Consider the following 18,858-nt stretch of genomic DNA (forward strand, 5'->3'; position numbering starts at 1 on the left):
TTCTTCATAATAAATGGAGCAACCTTAATCTAAGCGGTTGACAGTGGTATGTCTGCATGTTTAATCCCATTTTTGTTGCGCTTGGCCTGACCTGTGTGTGTTTTTATGTGCCTGCTGTGGTCACGGCTGGCTGCAGTCTTGTGCCTGAGGCCTGTAACGTGTGCTCGCTGTCTGTTGGCTGCAGATGCTATCATGTGTGATTAGTACACTGTGTTTGTTGGCACATGCACATCTCCGTCTGATAGCAGTTACACTCGACACAGCTGTGAGCTGCCCCGAGGAGAAAACCCCTGCACCTGCCTCTGTTTCTGCTTAATGTAAACAGGTCTGTGTGTGAGAGCAGGAGGGAAACGTGGGATGTAAATGGGGTAATTTGCACAGATGAGATCAAGTTGTCAAGGGCCATCATATCTGAGGAGAAAAATAACACCGCCTTTATGAGACATGTGAGATCAGCGGGGTCATGGGGGATGAGACCCAGAGGATCACTGATGCAAATGTGTGTGAAATGAGGCATGAGATTGGTGTGGATTACACCCAGCATGTTGGAGCAAAACATCACCTCTGGGGAGGATTCAGCCGCTGTGACTCACTGTTTCACTCGTTAAACTGGTAAACTGTTAGGACATGTTTGTCCAGTCCAGCAGTTTAAATGATAACAAGGTCGACAGTATTTGAGCATTTAATATCGTGGATAAGGTTGTCACAGCAGAGGCAATTCATTTTTACAATACTTGATGTTTGACAGCTGGGAACACCCTTAAGAAATCCGGCCTCTTGATGCTTGAAGTTGTCATTGTACATAAAAACAACTTCCCTTTAGGATTTACCCAACTTCTTTTACAAGAACTACAAAAGAACCCTCATCTATTTTGCAGCATCAAATATTAACTCTCATTCTTCACAACAAGAAAACTGCCAAGGGTGCATCATTGGAGAAATCACTTAAGCTTTTTCATCTCAAGATTTGCTCGTGCTATGTAGAGTGATTTTCTGGGTCTCTGCTGGCCGAGATCAGGGAGGGAAAAAATGGAAACCTGCCAAAAAGGGAGCTCTGATTTTGAGAATCCTGCCTCGGGTTAACAGACGGTGAACTGTAGCGGGCTTTGATCTGCGTTCATATCCAGGCAGAATAACGATGGCTGCTTTGACCGGAGCTAATGATGTCTGTGGTTGTGTTAGCATGCTGCAGAGGGGGGATTTGTAGCCACGCGGGTACCTTTAATGAGTTTTATTTGTTTTGTTTTATCCCCCTCCACCTCCTACTCACCTCAGCACACAGAGTAATGAAGAGGGAGGGGTAGTGTGGGTTAAAGAATCCGCCTTCTCCACACCTTTATGGGGCTAATTATCCAACCCTCACGAGGATCATCTCACAGCTAAAGGAAAAAAGATTTCCCCTCCTCTCTCTCCACATATAATTCTATATCAACCCCCTTTGTTAGTCTAAATTGGAGTGTGTCTGGATGGGGCTAATTTCACTTGGCATCTTGATTTTAGTTATTCCCATCGACAGGACTCATATGCTGCTTTACTGATGGATATAAAAGAACATGAGGTAGAAGCTCAAGAAATTAAAGCTACAGTGTGTAGGGTTTGGTGACATCTAGAGGTGGGGTTGCAGATTGCAACCAACTGAGTACCCCTCAGCTCACTCCTCCCAAGACTGCGGTAACATGAGCCGCTGAGTGCAAAACCGTGGTAACGCCGTTCGCCTCGCTCAGAGGCCATTCTTACCATAATAACACTACTTTAGGAGCAACGGAAGTCAGACGACGGCTGGCGGTACCACCAACCCGGTGGTACTCCCAACTCGTCAAATACCAGCGTTGGAAACCGACGCACAGAGGCCCCCTTTACCAACAGTATGTGACAAAACCGGGCTTTCAACTAACTCCAACATAAACCCACCCGCGGTGTTAAGTAGGCGGAGCAAGTGACATAGTATTAATAGAGTGAGAGTCTGCTAAGAGCGTGCGGGAGGGGAGGTAAGTAATGTTGACTTGTTTTGTAACGTGAGTCGTTAGATACTTGACTCGTTAATATCGTCAGCCACGTGAGTCGAGTGAGTCGTTGAAGTTAACGTCAACCCCGACCGTTTCCTAACCCTACCGAAGTGGTTGTGTTGCCTAAACTTAACTTCCTGTAAAAACGAAAAGTTTATTTTGAAAGACACTTTGCATGTAACGAGCATATATTGACATGCCACGTCCAAAAGTAACGCAAGAGGGGTACCCCGTGCATCGGTCTCCGATGTAGAAGGACACTGACCAAGTATTTCATGAGTTGGGAGTGAGAATGTGTTGGTACCACGGTTTTACACTCTGCAGCTCACGTTACCGCAGCTTCACAAGCGTGCCAGAGAACTACGGTGGCGTTCAAATGTAAAAACGTGAAAGGCTTTCTCTCAAGCTAGTGTTTGGTTTGTCCATTCTTGGTAGAAACATGGTGAGGCAACATGGCGGACTCAGTGAAGAGGACCTTCTCCGTATGTAGATATGAAGGGTTCATTCTAAGCTTACGAAAACACACCGATTATTAGTTTCAGGTGATTATACATTAATGAAAACATAATTATGAATATTATATTCCATTTCTGCTAATAGATCCCCGAACAAACTGTTCCTTTAAGGGATTGTGAGCAAACATAATACAAAGACCAGAGAAATAGATTTATGACAAGAGGGTTGGTAGATTAATCTCTGGCCCATCAAGGATATATGGTCAGATAATACTTTTTTTTTAAACTTGGGTAAACTTCCCCAACTTTTGTGTTAATGCTGCACTAAACTAAAACACAGACTCTGAATCTTTGACGCTCAGCATTAAACTTTAATCCATCTGTCCCACTTTTATTTTTTAGTAATTTCCACACTCTATAATAAGTCTGTAATCACTGACAGGGACGTTGCCTGGAAAGTGTGCCCTTCCACAGTATCGGTCACACAATATGCTCCCTATCTCTCCCTGTCGGACGGCAGGTCCCAGTCCATCTCCTCCTCATTAAGCATATGTCTCATTTTCCATTTCAGTCAGGAGATAGCATAGAAGTGCACACAAAAGCACTATTTTCAGGCCCTTCTGCTCATCTCGTCTGAAAGTCTAATGAGAGCGGATCAAATATAACTGACACCGAGGGGAGACAAAGGGAGACGTAGCTCTGGGTGAAAGATGAGGCGAGGTAGAACAATGGGCCTAAATGTGCCGGCACTGCGGCGGTATGGAGCAGGACCAGTGAATGCAGATGATTCTGTAATGAGGGATTAAGTGGTGGATTATGGGTCTTTATTAAGATGTTTCTGATCCTCAGTAGGCTGAATCTCGTATCAGGGCATCGATTCCCCGCTCGCTCGCTGGATTGGCCGTTCTCTGGAGGAAGAAGAGAAAGAAAGAGTGAGAAAGAAAGAAAGATAGAGAGGCATGTGTCTCTAATATCCTCCTCTGAGGCGTGTAACAAAAAACTATACGTCTAAGTATGTGTCCCAATCTTGTTGGAGATAAGCAGTGATTTATACATATATCTTTTCTATTTATATATATTTTTTAATAAAAGTTTAGAACAGTGTGTAACATTTGGGGGGAGCAGTAATGTAATATAATATTCATAACTATGTTTTCATTAGTGTTTAATCACCTGAAACTAAGAATCGTTGTGTTTTCGTTAGCTTAGAATGAGCCCTTCATATCTACATAGGGAGCGGGTCCTCTTCACAGAGTCCACCATGTTTCTACCCAGAACGGACAAACCAAACACTGGCTCTAGAGAGAGCCTTTTGCGTTTATACGTTACCTGAAGGCCACCGTAGTTCTGTGACACGCTTGTGAAACTGCCGTAGCTGCAGAGTGCAAAACCGTGGTACCGCCAGCCGCCATCTGACTTCCGTAGTAGTGTTATAATGGTAAAGATGGCCACTGAGCAAGGCGAACAGTGTTACTAACACGTTACTGCCATCTTGGAAAGGGATGAGTGATCAGAGGAGTACTCAGTTGGTTGTAATCTGCAACCACTAGATGCTGCCAAATCCTACACACTGTCCCTTGAAAACAAAGTACAGCTGAGGCTGATGGGAATGCCATTAGCTTTGCAGGTATTTAGCCATAAACCAAAGTATTAGACAAATTAAAATTTTGACCTGATGATAGCGCTAGGATGGAGAGTCACAGAATCACCAAAGGTATTACAATCCATCCTGAGGTGGAAATGAACGTGTGAACCAAATTTCTGGACAATTCATTCAATATTTCACAAAGTTTTGTGCCAATCCATCTGGTAAACGTTGAGATATTTCACTGATTTGATTGAAAACTTTGATGAAAGTTATTTCAATTCATCCTGCATTGAACACGAATGTGTGTACCAAATTTCAGAGCAATCTGTTATATAGTTGTTGAGACATGTCACTCAAAACCATGAATGTCAACCTGCTGGTGGCACCAGAGGAAAAGTCATTAGACCACTAATGTCAGTAGGATTCATCCTCAGGGCACCATGAATATCTGTACATATAGTTTCAATCCATCCAATATTTCAGTCTGGACCAAAGTGGTGGACTGATTTACAGACAGACATTGCCATCCCTAGAGCTACATCGCTAGTATGGCTAAATTTTCATTTGAAAAAAACAGAAATCTTACCTTAACATTTTTTTTCCATTTGCATATTGTTACCATGTGTAATATTTAATTTCAGTGAAAAACGACCAGACTCTGGTTGTGTTTAACCGTGTCACCGCTTTGTTATTGTCTTCCTAATAGAAACAGGACTGAAGGAAACATGCAGTCGAGCAGAAACAAACCCAGACGCTCCAAAGACAATATTTACATCTCATCACAACTCTGAAGCCAAACTGGAGCAGCGTTAATATAATCAGAGAATCTCAGCTGGTCCAGTATTTATGGGACAATGTCCAAGTTTACTATGCGAGACTGTAGACACAACGGTTTGAATTCCAATCAGAGTTAGACTAAACTTCCTCCAGCTCAGTGCAACCATTTCAGCTGACACAATTAAGTCTTATTTTATAGCACGGAGGCAGCAGTATGCATCACTACTTCTCAGCTGCAAATCAAAAGACTTCACAAAACACGTGGAAATCTACCTTCACACTTCTGACACTCGCTCTAAATGTACAGTCCTTATTTTTACTGCATCTGATCTAAGAAGAAGAAGAAGAAGATCTACGCACAGTTAGAAAACTACCACCTGTGTGTGAGGTGATGCAGGTAACAGACATGCAGGTAAAGTAGCTGGAACACTCACTGAATTAGACATAAGCACATAGCAACTTTACAACACACAGATTTCAACGAACTGACAAGGAGTGTATGGAAAAAGGGCGGATTAAAAACTGGTGAGGGGAAAGTGGGAACAGGTGTGTAGATGGGAAGGGATGTCAGGTGACCAGGGCGAGTAAGAAAGTTTGAGGACATCTAGTGGATGGTTCGAGGATGGCAGGTCTGGGGAGTGTGGAGAGTACTGGAGCAAAGCCTGGAGACAGCCAGACCGGGCAAAACCACCAACCAGGTAGAAAGTCCTCATGACACCACCTGATCACCTGACAGCTCTTATTGGACTTAAGTCAGTGAGCATGTTACAAATATACAAGGCTTCCAAACCATTAGAGCTGAAGTAGGTGAGATTGGAGCAAATATGATTAAAAAAAGTTATTTCTATATAACAGTGGCTATATTGTGACAGTAGTGCATGAAACAGGTAACCTGAAAAAAATCATGTGCCTCTGTGGTCTCCGGTGCTCCTAAAGGCATCTGCAAGATTTCCCATACCGGTGGAAAACAAGCATTAAGAGCTGATCTGAGGTCTGCTGTCCATCTGCTGTCTATGAGAGACGACTGTCACTCACTCGCAAACTCTGAGCGCAAACTCTGGGCGCTGATCAAATATGATTCAATATTAATGTCTATTTCTCACCTCAAATGTTTTCAGAATCATCTTGTAGTGCACTGTTTAGCTGTAAAATGAGAAAGTTTGTGACGCTGCCACCATTGGTGAAGGAACGCCAAGGTCTGGTCACATGACCGGAGCACAGCAAATAGGAACGCTCTCTCAATGAAATGACCTGTGATTGGTCAAAGTCTCCGGTCACGGGCTAGATTTTCTAAAGCCTGAAAACAGAGCCATGAGGAGGTGCAGAAGTCTAGTTTTCTCTCAGAACACTTGAATTACAATATACTGAAAGGTTATTATGGAATTTTTGCCCAATGATGCCAAAAATGTACTGCCTACTGCCACTTTAAGTGCTTTAAAGGATAAAAGAAGAATGTTTAAATTGATTCTGTATTGCACTGGGAGCCGCTGTCACCAGCTAACTCGATCTCACAAGAAGGCGTATAAATAGCATGACATTACAAGGACATTCCGCGTATCATGAGGAGTCGCCCCCTGCTGGCTATTAGGAAGAATGCAAGTTTAAGGCACTACAGCATTGGCTTCACTTTACAGACCCGGACGTAGCCCACTGGCGAGACCGAGTCAAGAATAAGACCAGGCCAGTGCATGATAAAAAAAAAATTAAAAGAAATGTGTCACTTCAATATAAAATAGTGCATTGCTAGTGTATTAGATTGCTATAGATTGAGCAGGTTTTTGTGTTCAATTCCACAATTCAGCACAAATCTGCCAAGAGATTTGAGATTGTGAAGTTGTTGAATATAAATGTGGAAAATGAGAAACCTTCTCTTCTTTGTCTACAGACATTTTCTTTGTGAATTCCCTGTGAGTTACAGCCTCTGATGTAATGTAAACTGTGTGAAGTATGGGTACTCTGAACAAACAATGACTTGAACACACCAGCAGTTTAGGTTGTGACAGTTTTATTCAGTGCTAAGAGAGTCTAATAGCAGGAGTCGGTGATGCGCTTCATGCTCATGAACCTCATGCCGCTTTGGCCCATGTTCATGAAGTTCCTGTACTCGCCGGGCCTCAGGTACATCATCTTGCCTCTGTACTGGGCCTGCTCGTACATCAGCCAGTGGCCGTCCATCACGTTGCAGGACATGCAGTTGTTCATGCGGTAACGGTCCATGATGTTGTCGCAGTCGTCCATCAGCTCATGCATCTGACCACCGAAGTTCTCCTTCTCGTAGATCTTCATCCTGTAGTTTCCTCTGTACTGTGGTGCAGAAGAGGAGCGGGTTTAACTCATTTCATATTGTCAGCATGAGCTCTGTAAGGCTTGAGGCTGATGTCATCTACAGTAAATGTAGCCAGGTGTGAGATCTTACCATGGGGATCATGCGGCAGGACCTGATGGTCTCGCTCATGTTGAACATGCTCTGGAAGTCGGAGTACTCGCCCCTCCTCATGAAGTACTGGTTGCCCATGTAGTTGTTGCGGTCGTACACCATGAAGCACCCTCTCTCCACCCTGCAGGAGTGGCACCTGCTCAGGTAGGAGGACATGTCGGGGCAGTCGCTCATGCACTCATAATTGCGACCCTGGAAGTTCCTATCCTCGTAGAAGGTGATCTGAGGGAGAGAGAAAGTCTTTGGTTAGCACATGTTACGTTTATGAGAGGCACAGTGTTCAAGTTTAAAGCTGCATGTTTATTTTTTTTTAGGGGAAAATGGGAAAAACTTTCAATGTGAATCAAGCTTTGTTTGGATGTAGTGCTGTTTTTTTGGCCACTTGGGGGCAGCAGAAATAAGCTGTAAACTCAACCCAGTTGCCTATTTACACATGCAAAAGATATGGAGCAACATTAGCATTTATTTGGAGCTGTGTTTCGGTCCATCTGGTGAATCTAAGTCCAACATTTACTCTTATTGTATCTTTGTTTATGGTCTTCAACAGCTTTTTGAGGGAAATATTTGGCTCTTAACCTGCTAAATCCTTCAATATATTATATCAGCTGGTTGCTAACTTTCTCTGTCTGCCCTTTAGTGCTGGGCAGGTAGTGTTTTTTGAGCATTTTCAGTGAAAACAGCTGCCTGCTGCGGCCAAAAATGACCCTATAAGAGCTGTGAGAGTGAACCAAAACAGTAAAGTTTAGGCCTGAAAACTAAAACAATGAGCTCGAAGACACTAAAAAGCTTCGTAGAGCTGAGGGGAACTGCACAGTTTGGTAAATCATTAATACAATTAATAATATTAATTAAAAATAAACATTGATTATAGCAGCTTTAAAGTATCCCTGACAAAAACAGCACTTTAGTGACATTATGAAAATGAAAACTACCAGAGAGAGCTTACCTTGCTCATCATGTTCATTCCAGTGGAAGTCATTTTGCTGGTCAGAGGGCTGCTGCTGCTGCTGCTGGTGGTGGTACTGCTGCTGCTGCTCTTGCACCGAACTGTACCCTACTTCATTTAACCCTTAGCTTTTATATCTGACCCACTGACTGGCCCTTTTGTCTAAAAGCCCTGAGCAAGCATGGGTGCCAAACAGCGCCATAGAAATGCACAGAATATGGAGGGATTGTCCACATTTCCAGGGGCTGGCGGGTTCAGAAATGCTTTCTCGCACAGCGCGGGGGTCACAGAAAGGGTGAAGAGCTCAACAATCAGAGGTCAAACCTTGACATTGTTTATTCATTGTGACATGTTGTTTTGTCAGCAACAGCAATTTTTTTTTTCCTGTTGTTTTTTTTGTTCCTGACACATTGTGTGTCATTTGCAAAGTCACAGAATTTAGCTCGTAGTGCATGTGGAAAGTTTTTTTATGTTCAGTTTTGTAATGGTAACAGCCAGTGACAGACATATAAAAGCATAGTAATAATAATATTCTTTAAGTTAAACATGGCAAAAAGAGTTATATATGACAAACAGCAACACCTTTATATGATAAATATGTATTTTAGTGCACAAAAAAATGTTGTGTTGTAAGTTATTTTGAGGTTGATTGTATTACACCAGTGATATATGTAAATAAAACAGTAATGAGGTGATATTTAAATATATAAAAACATAATTGAAAAAGTGAGAGAACGAAGAAATGGAAATTAAAAAATGGAAAAAAAAGGAAATTAAAATGTTTACTCAAAAATAATAGACGTCTGTATTTTTATATCATGCTGCTTACATCTCCTAACATTACTCAGACTACTTAAGAAACATAAATATTTATTTTTTGCTAAAAAGGCTAAACTTTTGTCACTTATATTAATATGCATTTTGCAAAACTAAAATGTAAGTTACAAAAGATATTATTTAATATAATTATTTAAGTACTAGGCTGATGTTTCAGTAGATGTCACAATGTTCCTGATTTATTTAGAAATATGTCCATTGTAAAAATCCCACTGTGCCTGTCAAAGCATGTGACAATATTAAACATTAAATGAGAAAACAAATATTAAGAATAAGTTAGGTAAAACATTTTTTTAATGTTTTATTTTGTGGAAATGAACTTTAGATCTAATTAGATAGGGGTATAGCAGATAATATACTACCTTAGTTTCTATGTGTTTTTAATATACAAAATATGTATCAGACCCTTTTTACATGCTTTTTTAAATGTATTATTATTATTATTATTTTACAGTTCAGTTTCTAGGTACCTTTTGTTTATTGTAGGAATCAACATCACTCAACTTTTAAATTTTTGTCTTTATATTTTCTTTGTTTTTAGATGAAGATAATGAAGGATGATATGTTGATCTATAAAGAAACCTGACCGCTCAAGTCACTTATTATAAACATAATTTATAAAACCTAACTGCCTTTCTTCTCAAGATATTGGTACATATACACCTTTTGTCTAATAACATCTATTAACAAAACTTTTAACAGCCAACGTTTATTTAATTTATTTAAACAGTCACGTAGGAAACTAGTTGGATGCCAGAGACATGGTTACAGACAGGGACAAACATTGTCCTGTTCAGTTTTGTACATAATTATAACCTCATATTTACAATAGTTTATTGGACATTTCCATAATAGATTGTTTTATACAGTAATCACTCAATGATCCAGGATTTGCATGCATAAGAAAGGGATAATAGAAAAGCATAAAAAATGTAATGTGTAGTATTAACATACAAACCGGGTAACAATTATCCTATACTGTATATTACACTTCATACTGATAATAACAATGCCTTGATAAATGTGATACTGACGTGCATGTTTCAGCTAAACATTACAGCACTTTTGTTGCCAGATATATATAATTTTTTAAGGTGGATGCAATGTACGATATGATATGCTGAAATACTTTGCAAATGTTATTTCTCCTCTATTAATGTACAAAAAACACATGACATCAAACTGTATTTTACGACAGAGTATTAGGGCCACATAAGGGGAAAAAAATCTGAGATTTCGAAAATAAAATCATAATATTACAAGAAAAAAAGTCGTAATTTAATGAGAATAAAGTCATACTATTTCAAGAAAAAAAGTTGTAACATTACGAGAATAAAGTCATAACATTACGAGAAAAAAAGTCGGAATATCACGAGAATAAAGTCATAACTATAGTATTTTAAATCATAGAATAGAATAGAATAGAATAGAAAGCTTTATTGTCATCGTATTAAATACAACGAGATTCACAGTTGCCACTTCTGGTCAGTGCTTTAAAACAAATACTTGACAAGACTAAACGAGGCAGATAAAACATCTAACAGGTAAAACACACACAGTTATAAAGCAAATAAAACAGGTAAAGTAGATGTAATAAATAAATAAATATAAATAGAAGTGTTACACTAGAGGTATAATGTAAACAGAGGTAATTGCACTTGTAAAATAGGTAGGGTAGATGTAATAAATAAAATGTAAACAAAGGTAGTTGCACTGTTAAATAAATTAAATTTTATAAATCAGAGAGGCAAAAAAACAAAACAGTCACATTAAGTAATCCAAGTAGTAGGATACATGTACTATAATGAGAAGATGGCAGTACAATACAGGTAGATTACAGTCATTTGGGTTGCATGTACTTCCAATTCTCACCAGAGGGGGGCGCTGTGACGTCAGCTCGTCTCTCTGACGTGACTCTCTTGTCCTGGTAACAACATCTGTTGTCAAGCGTTGCTAAGGAAGTAACTGAGCTACTCTTCAATTAGCCGCTCTGAAACCAAACATTTACACCAGAGAGGTAACTTTACTTCGATGTTATAACACTGAAATAACTAGTTACATATGTCGGAAACTACCAACGTTACCTGTTTGTTAATACGAGCTTATAAACGTGTGCTTCAGCTGAGCTAGCATGTAGCTAACTATGTAGCTACTATAACAGTACGTTAGCTGTTCTGACTGCTGCAGGCTGGTTTAGTGAAGTTAACAGAGTAGGTTATATAGATATATACCTGTTGGCTGGATGAGAGGTTAGTAAGCAGAAATTGCGGATGTTTTGTTTAGTTAAGAAATTGGTAAAATAACAGGACTTAAGACTTTCAGTGTAGCTGGCTTAGACCGACATGAATAACTGTTTTCTGTTTACATTTTCATTTTTATTCATCATTGTTGTAGGTCTATGGTACAACAATACGACCCAGTATTAGGGCCGCATTGAGGGAAAAAAATTATCTGAGATTTCGAGATTAAAGTCATAATAATATGAGAATAAAGTCAGAAGTTTAAGAGAAAAAAGTCGTAGTATAACGAGAATAAAGTCAGAAGTTTAAGAGAAAAAAGTCTTAATATTATGAGAATAAAGTCAGAAGTTTAAGAGAAAAATGTCTTAATATTATGAGAATAAAGTCAGAAGTTTAGGAGAAAAAAGTCTTAATATTATGAGAATAAAGTCAGACGTTTAAGAGAAAAATGTCTTAATATTATGAGAATAAAGTCAGAAGTTTAGGAGAAAAAAGTTGTAATATTATGAGAATAAATTCATAATATTATGAGAATAAAGTCAGACGTTTAAGAGAAAAAAGTCTTAATATTATGAGAATAAAGTCAGAAGTTTAAGAGAAAAAAGTTGTAGTATTATGAGAATAAAGTCATAATATTAGTATATATATATATGTATAGTAGTATAGTAGTAGTAATTTTACGTGTAATTTTCTTTTTTTCTTGTAAAGTTGTAACTTTATTCTCAAAATCTCAAATTTTTCCCCTGAATGTGGCCCCATACATCACTGCAAATGTGTTGTGGCTCCAGACAGATTTTTTTGTTTTTTTTGCCTAAAATGGCTCTTTTGATAGTAAAGGTTGCCGACCCCTGCCCTAACCAATGGTGCATGTTTAACAAGTGTTAACAGTGTCTTCAGTGGCTTATAAGCAACAAGTTATACAACAAACTTTCCTTGTACGTGGCTAAACTAGCTCGTTTTAATGCGAACATTTCACTGACTCATTTTCTGCCCTTATATGTTCAGGTGTATGTCAGTTAGCAATGAGCGAGCTCCATCCACCTGACAACAGCTGGTCCCAGACATGACGAGAGGATGACCGAGAATGGACAGGACAGCCCCCTCCAGCAGTCCTGTGAAGCTCCTGCTAAAGGAGATTCAGTTGTCAATGACCGCAGGACACTCAAGACCTCCTTAGTGGATGCCAAATCCTGTAGGGAACACAATGATGCCCCTAAAGTCACTGCTAGAAATGCAGAGGGAGAGATCAGTCCGTACCAACCTCGGCCACCTCCACTACCCAGGCTGTCCAGCAAAAGTGTCTCAGTGGACGAGACCGTGAGAACCAGGAGGCTGAGAAACAGCCAGGAGAGCCTGAGTGACCTAGCTGGGACTGGCTCCTCCACAGAGTCCCTTAAAGAGGACCAAACAGCTACAGGTGGGTTTGGTCTCAGCGATGCTGCCACCATCAGGAATAACCAGGACTCCAATGTGAGACCCCGCTCTGCTGTTAGGTCAGGATCCCCAGTCTCTGCGTGCAGTCTCTCCGAGTATGAAAGGAGGCCCCCCAGCCAGCAGAGCGACCCCACAGACCACCGAGCGAGGCCCACCAAGCTGCGTCTGTCTCCGGTGCAACCCGCGGGGACGCTGCCTGCTCTGGAGCAGGGCTTTGCGTCAGCCACGTTAAGGGCAGCTAATAGGATTGACAGGGATTGTTTGGATTATGCCGCGCTGGCCAGGGAGAAACTCGGGGAGAGACTCCACAGGAACCTGAGCGACAGCCGGCTTCTGGAGAACATGGGGTCGGACAGTGCCTCTGTCAACTCCCTGAGGTCCACCTACAGCGTGCTCAGCCCCATCAGACCCCAGGATGTGAGGAACAGGTACAGTAGGCACAGCAGAGCATGTAGATGATGCACCTGGAGTCATCCTCAGGCTGGATGTGGAGACTCTTTTAAGGCTTACTCTTTACGGTGTCAGAGAGAAGGTTACTAGAAGCCGGTCTGTCATAATTTAACTACCTTATCCAAAAGAATAATTGCTCAAAAGAAAGGTACTATTCCCAGGCACTGCACAAGAATTAGGTACAGTATCTTATATCCTCTACAAGCCTTGTAGTATTGATTGTGCCCTCTGATTGGAGCTGATTAGCATCTGGAGCTTGGTTCCCCATCAGGAGTGAGTGCTAAAGCAACACCGACAGACTGTTAATTTGTCCTGAAACCAAGGCTCCACACATTTTTACATTGTGTGTGTGCACATCTTTAAGAGAAAACGAGAAGGTGGCAGAGAGGAGGGGGATTAACACGAGATCAGAGGAGATGCTTGTTCAGTACAGTTTTTGACAGTAGGAGCGGCAAAGAAATGGGTCTTAGTCTGTAGTCTCAATACACAGCAGGGAATTTTTACTTTTAAATTATTGACGTAACATCTGAGACAACAGCCTTGCTTTTTTCCCCTAAATCCTGCAAGGCAAGTGGGCTGCTGTGGATGCAATTTCTGTAAAGAAGGACTCGAAAATCAAGAGAAAGTCTTTTAAAGGTTTAATAAACACTTGCAAGTGGGCAAACAACCATCAACATAAATGTTCAGGGCTGAGAGCCCTGAAGCTCTCCGTTTCGTGACATTTATACCCTTGCGTGCAGGCTCACAGTCGTATATCTCACATTGTCTTTCTGACTGACACTTCTGTCCTTTTCAGGGTTACTTGTCCTCAAATAGGCTCTACAAGTTCGTTGACTAGGTGACCGACACCGAAACAGAAATAGGCCTTAAGGGCAATGAGTGTCACCTGTCATGACCTTAGGAATGTGCACATATTTGTATTTTTCCAACACAGCTGCACATTAAAAGTGAAAATTTTGCTTTCCAATGTGTGTTTTTCAGGAGCTTTCTGGAGGGCAGCGTGCTGGGAAGCGGCGCCCTGCTCGGGGCCGAGGAGCTGGACCGCCACTTCCCCGACAGGAGAGTGGGCATTTACGTAGCTACTTGGAACATGCAGGGAGAGAAGGTAGGAGGAAACATGACTCAGCAGCATCTCACTGACCAAGAACTATTACACAAGTTCAGGCACCAACTGAGTTGTAACGGAGTTTATATAATTTTCAGGGGCTTCCAGCCAACTTGGATGATCTCCTCCTTCCAACAGACTCGGAATTTGCACAAGACTTTTATATTATTGGGGTCCAGGAGGGCTGTCCTGACAGGTATGTTGTGTTTTGTTTGATATTTAATCATCGTCACGGAATAAAAGGGCTGCAAAGTCGGTTATATGTGACTGTGTGTGTGTGCAGGAGGGAATGGGAGACCCGTCTTCAGGAGACTCTGGGACCTTACTACGTCATGCTGTACGCAGCATCACATGGTGTTTTATATCTCACTGTTTTTGTCAGACGAGACCTCATCTGGTTCTGCTCAGGTAATGAACTCCTCCTGTATCGCTCCCTGCTTATATAACTTGTGTGTAGTGCAGATTTTTGGAAGATGATATGAATACTTTTGATTTTGTGTTTGAATCTAACTGATTACACTGTTAAGGCTCTGACACTGACCACAGCATGTTTTTGACCCATGCAGAGGTGGAGCATGCCACAGTCACAACCAGGATCATCTCTCAGATCAAGACCAAAGGGGCTGTGGGAATCGCCTTTACCTTTTTTGGCACTTCCTTCCTCTTCATCACATCCCACTTTACCTGTGAGTAGGAGGGTCAGGGAGGCTGCAGGCTGTAGCAGTGATTTATTATAGCAGGGCGGTTGTAGATAGGACTGCTTGGTTCCACGCCTAGGGAAGAAACAGTAATAGTAGCGTTTTTGCTTCTTTAAAACACTCACCATAACTGCTTTTACATCTTCCCTAAGTATTACATATTTGTATTTAAACTTTGCAGCATTGACAGCTAGGCACTCTTATGTGTTTCTAATTTCTGATTCTGGTCTTCTTCCAGCTGGAGATGCCAAAGTTTACGAGAGAGTACTAGATTACAACAAGATCATCGAGGCTCTATCTCTACCGAAAGGCCTTCCAGACACCAACCCGTACCGCTCCACACCGTGTAAGACTCTTTTAAGCTACCTTGTGAGAGAGATGTGAAAAATCAAAACAATTAGGACGATGGTGTTTCTGCACTCAGAGCTGATCAACATGATCAAACTTACACAGATTAACCCGCTGCAGTTAGTAGAGCTACAACTATTAGTCGACTAGTCGATCGACAGAAAAATAATTGGCAACTATTTTGATAATCGGTTAATCGTTAAAGTAATTTTTCATGCAAAAATGTCAGAAAATGCTGTTTTTAGCCCCTCAAATATGTCGATTTTCTGCTTTTCTTTGTTTTTATATCATATCAAACTGAATATCTTTGGGTTTTGGACAAAACAAGACATTTAAAGACATCACCTTGGACTTTGAGGAACTGGGATGGACGTTTTTCACCATTTTCTGAGACCAAATGATTAATTGATTACTCTTAATTTTAAAATAATCATTAGTTGCAGCCCTAGCAGTTAGCCTCATATTTTATGTTAAAATATCATCTTTCTCAAACATGTAACATTCTGACAATGGGATAAATTATATTTTACGTCTTTAAGTAATTATCAAAAGACACATGTATCTGAAAAAAGGTTTTCCTTCACTGGATTCTTGACAATTCACAAATTTATGTTGAAACCTCACCTTATTTGTACACATTCAGAGTTTAAAAAAAAACAAAACAAGGTTTGATTGTAACAGAATTAGATTAAAACATGTTCAGACGTTCAGACAAATTGCTCCCGCTTTTGTCCTGGCTTTGGTCCTGTTGTGGAGAGCAGAATAACATGTTTTTAGTTCAGATTAAAGCCTTGATGTTAATAAGACGAATGGCTAGTAATCTTTGATAATCACAGCATGTCATTTTTAATTGTAGCCGACGTCACCACAAGATTCGACCAGGTCTTCTGGTTTGGAGATTTTAACTTCCGGCTGAGTAAAGACCGGGTCAACGTGGAGGCCATCATGAAACGCACAGCAGGCGGCGACATGGGCCCTCTGCTGGAGCACGACCAGCTCTCCAAGGAAATGAAGGACGGTATGGTAGCATATTGGAGGCTAAATCTCAGTGAAAACATTTCTTAAAGTTGTTTACAGAAGTAGATTGTTGGGTTTGATAGATTCTCACTGTGCCAATGTGCTTCTCTTTCCCTCCAGGTTCAATCTTTAAAGGTTTCCAAGAGGCACCGATACACTTCCTCCCCACGTACAAGTTTGACATCGGCTGTGATGTCTACGACACGACCTCTAAACAGAGAACGCCTTCATACACAGTAAGAAGAAACACACTTTTCAGCTATAAAGTCTAAACTGGCGAGGGCGGTTTAGACTTACCTCTTTGTTTGTGTTCACAGGACAGGATCTTGTTCAGGAGCCGGCAGGCTGACGACATAAAAGTGTTCAAGTACACAAGCTGCTCCAGCATCAAGACCTCCGACCATCGGCCCGTCATCAGTGTCTTCCAGGTCAAACTCCGGCCAGGCCGAGACAAGTGAGTCCAACTGGAAGACATCTTAAAACAGTTTCAGTGTCATTATGTTAAGGATGCATTCACAATGTATATAGTATTGTAATTTTAATTATATCAGTGAATATTATATGATGTTCTAGACTAGGGCTGCAGCTAATGATTATTTTAAATGTTGATTATTTTCTCGATTAACCGATTAGTTTGGTCTATAAAATGGTGAAAAATGTCCACCAGTGTTTCCCAAAGCCCAAGATGACGTTCTCAAATGTCTTGTTTTGTCCACAACTCAAAGATATTCGGTTTACTGTCATAGAGGAGTAAAGAAACCAGAAAATGTTCACATTTAAGAAGCTGGAATCAGAGAATTTTGATTTTTTTCTTTAAAAATGACTCAAACTGATAAATCGATTATCAAAATAGTTGGCGACTAATTAAATCGATTAATCATTGCAGCTCTATTCCAAACACTTTTTCTTGCCAAAATGAATAATCATCACCTGGCGAAGGTCCTCTTTTAGTCAGAAGAATTTATAAATAACAGTTTGTTAAACTTCTGCAAATAAGTTGTGGTCATTTTCAATCTTACTTTCTGCCCTTTTACACCAGATTCTTAATGCTCTATATATTTAAATCCTGAATTTAAAAGTTGTCTTTCCTGTATTTTGACCTACATCAGGTGTACTACATATGTTTGTTTGTGTTGTTTAGTATTCCCCTTGGTGCGGGACAGTTTGACCGAAGCTTGTACTTGGAGGGTATCAGGAGGAGGATCACCAGAGAGCTGAAGAGGAGGGAGGCCATGAAGAGCCGAAGTAGCAGCAGCAGCATTTGCACCATCTCCTAAAAACACTTAAAATAAACTCTCCAGACCAGACTGGACTGAACCATGCCAGAAACTGGGATGTAAAACCAGCGGGCAGAAAAGGACCAAAAGGACACCAGAGTTGTCTTAACTACACCGAGCTGGTCGTGGTAACTGAGCAGAGTCCACCCTCTAGTGGGCGTTGTTGGGAACCGTCTGTACTCGAGGGCAGGGACCTCGAGGTCGGACACACAGAGAGAGGTTTGCAGACACAGCAGCAGTCTGGCCTTTATTTATTCAGCCCCCTCTTCTCAAACATGACTGAGACAGGGTGGGAACAAGGGGCTGGCATCGTGAAGTGATTTAACCTTAAAGGCTCTGTGTAACTGCATTCATTCACAAATTTTTTTATAGGTGTTTAAAAAGCACCGTGAACCACAATGTTATGTTTTTTTTTTCGGAATATATCAGTGTTCAAATGCCTTGTCAATTTGTCATTGAATAATTGCATTAAGGTGCACTTTTCAATGTCATTTCCTTACATTATGGCGTCTGCCATTGGTCAATTTTAACTTGAATTTTGTTCTCAGCTGAATGTTTTGTAGGAGGGATACGATATGACTGAAGAAGGGACATTAAATATATCATTTTAAGATCATGACATTTCAAGAATGCTAGTCAGGAGGTTGTTACATGCTACTGTTGAATTTCAGGGAGATCAAATGTATTTGACAGCTTATTTTTAACCGTTTTTGCAGGAACTCACTTAATATAAAACTAGATTATTTACACTGTTAACGCCTGTCACTACCTTTTCTCTTATTAGGCCAAGTGATCCTTTGCAACAGACTGTAACTCAATGCCTTACCTCTCATCTTACTGTGTAACCATATATATATATATATACAACAAACTGTCCATGTACTGTACTGTATGTACCACATTAATCAACTTGCATTCCCAGCATGAAAAGCAGTCTGCTCCAAAATAAAAGTGCCTGTGGGCCTTGTTTTCATTTCCCCCAAAACCTCTTAACTTTATCTGCATATTTTTATATGTCACATCCAGTAATAAAGGTTTTTAAACACACTTGTTTGTTGGCTGAATTGTGTCTGTTGTGCTGTAACGTGAGTTTCACATACTCACTGTAGTCGGAGCAGAAGCCACTGAAATACTAGTTAAATACATGGTGAGTGTGACGTGTAGGGTCAAGGGCGTAGGTTTCGTTTTGACGTGTGCTGAGATGAAATTTAGGTGCTTGAGCATCCCTAATAAGAGTCTCAGT

At 40.7% G+C, this 18,858-nt stretch overlaps 2 protein-coding genes across 3 annotated transcripts; one reads left to right on the forward strand and one right to left on the reverse strand.

The window, feature by feature from the left end:
- Positions 1-6,814: 6,814 nt before the first annotated feature.
- LOC141770215 (gamma-crystallin M2-like) lies at positions 6,815-8,324 on the reverse strand. The gene is made up of 3 exons (XM_074639851.1): positions 8,210-8,324; positions 7,243-7,485; positions 6,815-7,130 (listed from the first exon to the last, which is right to left on the reverse strand). The coding sequence occupies exons 1-3, from the start codon at positions 8,240-8,242 to the stop codon at positions 6,852-6,854; spliced, it is 555 nt and encodes a 184-aa protein (XP_074495952.1). The 5' UTR covers positions 8,243-8,324; the 3' UTR covers positions 6,815-6,851.
- Positions 8,325-10,932: 2,608 nt separating this feature from the next.
- On the forward strand, positions 10,933-18,662 carry inpp5e (inositol polyphosphate-5-phosphatase E). Of its 2 annotated transcripts, none has more exons than XM_074639068.1 (11): positions 10,933-11,063; positions 12,292-13,148; positions 14,152-14,275; positions 14,374-14,471; positions 14,559-14,683; positions 14,842-14,961; positions 15,212-15,319; positions 16,178-16,339; positions 16,459-16,574; positions 16,656-16,792; positions 17,480-18,662. In XM_074639068.1, the coding sequence occupies exons 2-11, from the start codon at positions 12,361-12,363 to the stop codon at positions 17,613-17,615; spliced, it is 1,914 nt and encodes a 637-aa protein (XP_074495169.1). In that variant the 5' UTR covers positions 10,933-11,063; positions 12,292-12,360; the 3' UTR covers positions 17,616-18,662. The 2 variants fall into 2 exon arrangements, with proteins under 2 accessions (XP_074495169.1, XP_074495170.1); XM_074639069.1 differs by lacking the exon at positions 10,933-11,063 and adding an exon at positions 11,179-11,295.
- The last annotated feature ends 196 nt before the right edge of the window (positions 18,663-18,858 follow it).

The sequence above is a fragment of the Sebastes fasciatus genome, chromosome 6 (assembly GCF_043250625.1).
Source record: "Sebastes fasciatus isolate fSebFas1 chromosome 6, fSebFas1.pri, whole genome shotgun sequence".
Classification (NCBI taxonomy): Eukaryota; Metazoa; Chordata; class Actinopteri; order Perciformes; family Sebastidae; genus Sebastes; species Sebastes fasciatus.